This window comes from Melanerpes formicivorus, unplaced genomic scaffold (assembly GCF_026170545.1).
Source record: "Melanerpes formicivorus ecotype bairdi unplaced genomic scaffold, bMelFor1.0.p_v2 SCAF_7, whole genome shotgun sequence".
In the NCBI taxonomy this organism is placed as follows: Eukaryota; Metazoa; Chordata; class Aves; order Piciformes; family Picidae; genus Melanerpes; species Melanerpes formicivorus.
The window spans coordinates 26962619-26968053 of NW_027142359.1; the positions used below are offsets into that span (position 1 = coordinate 26962619).

Here is a 5435-nt window from a genome sequence, read left to right on the forward strand (position 1 = left end):
AATGCTCCACCCTTATAATTAAAGTGTGGTGATGAAAGCAACTGGTAGAGTAGCTTTGAATCCAGAAGCTCTGTGTGTGTGTGTGTGTGTCTCTGTGTGTGTGTACCTCACCTTTGGTGTTTATATTTGGTTTTGGTTTTTTTTTTTTTTGAATCAACTCCTTGCTTCTGAATAGCACAGGCAGCAGCCCCAGTTCTTAGAAAGGTATCTGAGGATGGAAAGCCCCAGAAAGCAGGGAGACAGGCTGCAGGAGATAAGGGCCATTGCTTCTTGACATGCACAACAGTAGCAAGGCCATTCCTGGTACTGGCTGGATTGGGGCCAAGAAGACAGGGTCTTTCTGTGAGCTGGAGACGGTAGCACAGAGTCCCTGGGGAGGCCTGCTCAGAGCCCTGGGACCCTGTGTGGTGTCTATACTCACCAGCAAGGACTAGGGTACCTGAGTGTCTCCTGTGAGGTGGGAAATCCCAGTCCTCTTATGCCCCAGCCCTCTTATGTCCCAGCCCTCTTATGCCCTGGGCATGGGAAGCCTGTGGACAGTACTGTCCTGAAGACTGTGGGGTAGACAGGGTCAGTCAGCCCGTGCCTACCATGGTAGGGTGGTCAGAGGCTTGGCTATGGCACCAGTCCTGTGGCAGGGCAGACGAACGTCCTGCAGCGGCTGTGGGGCGAGATGAGGAGATGCAGGCAGGGCGCCAGCCCCCTGGCAGGGTCTGCTGGGCAGTTATCTCTGCTCACACACGCACTCTGCGTGCAGGCAGATGGGAGCTGGTGTGCTCTGAGCTGCTGATTGCTTCACCGACAGCACCGGCACGGGGGAGACATGGCCTCATGGGTGCTGCTACATGAAACGAGTGGTGCGGGGGCACCAACGCTCAGCCATCCCAGCCTAGCACCCTAGGTGATAGTGGTCTCTTGTGATGGCATCTTTGCTTGCTGATGCGCTTGGTGTCCCCCAGGGCAAGCACTGTGCCCCATGCTCTCACCTTTATCACCAGACCTGACCTCCCCAGCACGCTGCCACGCAACACGGTCGTTTCCCTGGCCCCACTCGGGACAGGGTACCGAAGGACCTGCATTTACGACCTACACTCCATTTCCTCTCTCTCAGTGTGGGGCAAGGCATCAGGACACCACTGCCCCACTCACATCGTGGGGACAGAAGGGCAGGGGGGACCCCTGGCTTTGCGATCCACATCAGTACCCTTTCCCCTTTCTCCCGCTGTCCGTCATGGAGCGATGGTTCTCTGACCCGGGCCAGCGGCGCAGCAGGCAGGCGGGCAGCGGAACGTCGTCGGGGCAGAGACGGCCGCCGACCCCCGCCCGTCGGGGCAGCCCCACGGGAGGGGGCGTGGCTCGGGAGAGAGGAGAGCCAATGGAAGGCGGCGGCGGTGAGTATCAATGTCGGCTGGGCCAATGGGGGCGCAGCCATGCTGTTAACAGCTTAGGAGCGCGGGGCGGCGCAGAGCAGCGCTGCCGCCGCGGGGAGCGGAGCGGAGCCGGGCTGGGCTCCGCGCACCGTGCTCCCCCCAGCTCGCCCCGGTCCCGCTTCCCCCTCCCGGCCCGCCATGGCGGCGGCCGTGGACGAGAGTGCCCTGCCTTCCATATCCACTTTTGCCAACCTGCTGCCGCTGGAAGAGCGACCCGCCGATATGCTCCACGTAAGCACTGGGCAACCGGGAAGGGAGGGAGGGCGGCAAAGGGGGGTGGCGGTTCGAGGCAGAGCGTCCCAGGTTGAGGCTCAGCCCGGCTGTTGGGGGCGGGCCCCCTCCCGCCGTCGGAGGGCGCAGCCGAAGAGGCGCGGACCCGTCGGACGGGTTGGGGGGAGCCACCGCCCCGAACAGGAGGCACGAAGCGCGGTGCCCGAGCTGCAGGCTCCCCTGCCGGTCCTGACGCCCCTCTTCCCCGCAGAGGATGCTGCAGCAGGACGGCGCTGCCGACGGCGCTGCCACCGCCGCTGTCAAGCGGGAGGAGGACGACTTGGGCAAGTTCGTAGACTTGGACTTCATTCTGGCACACACTAGCAGCGGCGGGCAAGGGCCGCCCGCACCCGGTTCCAACTACCCCTTGCCCGAAACCCCCGAGAGTTGTGGCACCACCTACGACAGCGACGGCTCCTACCCTACGCCGGGCAAGTTCCCGGCGCCTTACCCTGAGGGTCAGGGCCACAGCTACGTGGCTGAGCTGCTCACCCCGGACCTGCCGGGCCACTGCGACCTGCAACGGAGGGAGTACACAGAGCTGCGGGTGCCCGGCGGGCCCCCTCCGCACCACCCACCCCATCACCACCCGCCCCTGCACCCGGCCCTGGCCCGCCCGCTGCCACTGGACGCCGCGCAGCCTTTCGGGCTCCGCATCAAGAAGGAGCAGCCGGAGGAGCGCGCCTGCATGCTGGGGCTGCCCACTGCCGAATATCTGGGGCCGAGCGGCGGAGAGCACAAGCCACGCATGGCACCGGGTCCTGGGCCGGGACCGGTTCCAGGGCCACCACTGCCCTACCCGGGCTTTGCCCACGGTCGCCTAGGGCCCCCCGAGGAGCCACTGCCCGGCGCTGATCCCCACCTCCTGGCCGACCTGCCGCCCCATTACACTGTGGCCCCGCACCGCTACGCGCCCCACTTTGCCCCGCAACCGCCGCAGTTTCATGGACACTTCAGTGTTTTTAGGGAGCCCCTGAAGGGGCCGGGCCCGGGCCCGGGCCCGGCGGGGCTACCCGGGCTGCTGGTCACGCCGCCCAACTCCCCGGTGCTGGAGTACTTCCCAGCGGGGGCCGCCCCCGAGGACTGCAAGCCCAAGCGCGGCCGCCGCTCGTGGGCGCGCAAGCGGACCGCCACGCACAACTGTGAATACCCGGGCTGCGGCAAGACCTACACCAAGAGCTCCCACCTCAAGGCGCACATGCGAACCCACACTGGTAAGGGCGCGCCAGGGGGATGCGCGGATGGTAGAGGGACGCGCCGTGACACCCGCGAGCTCCTGGGCTTGCGGAGGGGCACCTGGCATGCATGAAGAACTCACCTCCGCGGCCCAGTAGGAGGTGCATGGGGAAGTCCCTTATGTTGAGGGTGGGTGAGGATACCCGGAAAGACCCTACAGCCAGCGCGGGGCTGCACTTCTGCGTGTGGGGCAGGTTGCTAGTGAGGATGTCCCCGGAGCGCTCAGAAGGACCGCGGTGGCGGCGTCGGGCAGGGGGACACGGGGAGTAAGGCATACAGCGGGGCCATACCCCATGATACTCTGCCCCGCCTCAAGGTCCAGGGGTGCCTGAAGGGGCAATATGTGGGGGCACGTGGAGAAACCGCTCAGCTGGGCTTGGGGTGAATGGAGTCGGGATACGGACTGGGGGCGTATGGTGAGCGCCCCGTCAGAACTAGAAGAGGCACGTGGTGCGGCACAACGACAGGGAGGGACGGGGGAGCAGCTACAGTTCGAAGTGGAGCACGGGCATATAAAGGATAGCTTCAGTAGGGCAAGGGTGCCCGGAGCAGGAGCCCAATGCAGGACACATGGGACAGTGGAGCACATGGGGGAGGGCAGGGAGACGGGGACAAATGGAAAGGTAGGGCAGGCAGAGGTGTGCTGGGCATGAGCGCACAACAGCTCTCTCTTCTCCTAGGGGTGGTAGGCAGGGATCTCTCCGAAAAAGGGAGTGCTGGGCAGGGGAACACCAGGGTGAAGGCACAAGAAGGATGGGGGACCTTCAAGCCCACTGACACTCCCTCTCCTCTGCAGGTGAGAAGCCCTACCACTGCACCTGGGAAGGCTGTGGCTGGAAATTTGCTCGCTCTGATGAGCTGACCCGCCACTACCGCAAGCACACAGGGCACCGGCCCTTCCAGTGCCACCTCTGCGAGCGGGCTTTCTCCCGCTCCGACCACCTCGCCCTCCATATGAAGCGGCACATGTGAGCGGTGGGCCGCGGCCAGAATTGGTGTCCCCGGAGCCAGCTCATGATGTAAATAGCGTTGCGGCACTGGGGAAGCAGCCCTGCCGCCCAGCCCTCTCCGCTTGTAGCTGATAACTACTTTTCTTCTCCTGTCCTTGCTGTGAGAGCTGGCCCCAGCCGAGTGGTGGGAAAGGGCTTCTCTGGGGTGTAGATGGGGAGCAAAGCTGCAAGAAGTGTCTCCACCCCCTGCCCAGGTGTCACCACTCAGCTACCTGTGCCTGAGGAGTCGTCCCCCCCACCTCCACCAGCCAGGCATCCGGTGAATGGAGGGGGTGGGGTAGGCAGTGGAGGTGCTGGTGCAGCAGGGATCTGACCGCAGAGTTCCTGGCTTGTATTTGGCATCAGCTTAATCTTTTCACCACAAATCCTGGCAGTTTCCTGGCTCCAGGAACTGTGGTGGCTGACTCTGGCCAGGTTTTGGCACCGGGAAATGGATTGCTGGTCATCTTGGTTGTGGCCATCAGAACAAACTTCCCAACCCAAAAGCCCCAAGTGGATGGGGCAAGGGCGGGACTTGATTGTAGCTAGTGGCTATAAAGGTTTGCAGAGGTTGGCAGTACTGCTCACCTTGCACAGGGAGTGGGAATGATCCTGCTGCCAGCCTGGGACCCTGCTGGACAGTCCAGTCCTGGCCATTCCCACAGTTTTTTTTTTCCCTAGGGAGCCTAAAACGGCACTCTTGGCTCTCATCTGCTTTTGTTGGTTTTGTTCTTCCCCTCAGGATGACACCAGGTACTGCTGCAGCTGCCTTCCCCATGCTGCTTTTTAATTTAGTGTGTAAAAGGACAGTGAGTCCAGCTATGAATGCCCAGGTCTCTGCTATACTTGAAACTTTTGTAGAGGGGGGAGGGAGGGAGGGAAAAGAAAAGAAAACTCAAAAGAAAATGAGTCTTTTTATGTGCAGCTTCTGCAAAGCAAGTTGTAAATTAAACAAAGCAGTAATATATAATGTTTCTGGTTTTTTTTTTTTTAATATATATTTTTCTTCCAGCTGGGAACACAGATGAGTCTCGGCTTTGGGAAGTGCACTGTTCCCGTCTGTGTATATTGTTAATTAACATTTCTCTGCTTGGGCACGTTAGGTCTCTTGCACTCTGAAATGTTACTTTTCTTTATATGCAAACTGTTGAAATATTGTGATCTGCTGTATAATAAATAAACAAGGTGTAAACATGAAAGAGCCAGAAGAGTTTACTTTAAAGCTTGCTTCTAAGAGGAGAGGGTGAGGCTGGGCTTGCTGTCCGTAAATATTTACATCGATGTTCATTTCTGCTTAAGTTAGCTGTGGAGGATCGATGGGGAACGCCCAAGCCTCGGCATCCGAGTAGCATCTCCTGTGCAACAGCTCTTGAGTCACCCCACTTCCCCGTGCCTCAGTTTCCCTAATCTGTAGATGGGGCAATTATGGTTCTGGGATGGCGTGACTGGTCCCGCGGTGAGTCATCCCTGAGGGGAATGGCAGCCGAAACTCTACCTGCAGCCTCACTGA

At 60.7% G+C, this 5435-nt stretch overlaps 1 protein-coding gene across 1 annotated transcript; it reads left to right on the top strand.

Annotated features, from left to right (window-relative positions):
- Window positions 1-1444: 1444 nt before the first annotated feature.
- KLF17 (KLF transcription factor 17) lies at window positions 1445-5124 on the top strand. The gene is made up of 3 exons (XM_068141565.1): window positions 1445-1661; window positions 1912-2914; window positions 3733-5124. The coding sequence occupies exons 1-3, from the start codon at window positions 1569-1571 to the stop codon at window positions 3906-3908; spliced, it is 1272 nt and encodes a 423-aa protein (XP_067997666.1). The 5' UTR covers window positions 1445-1568; the 3' UTR covers window positions 3909-5124.
- The last annotated feature ends 311 nt before the right edge of the window (window positions 5125-5435 follow it).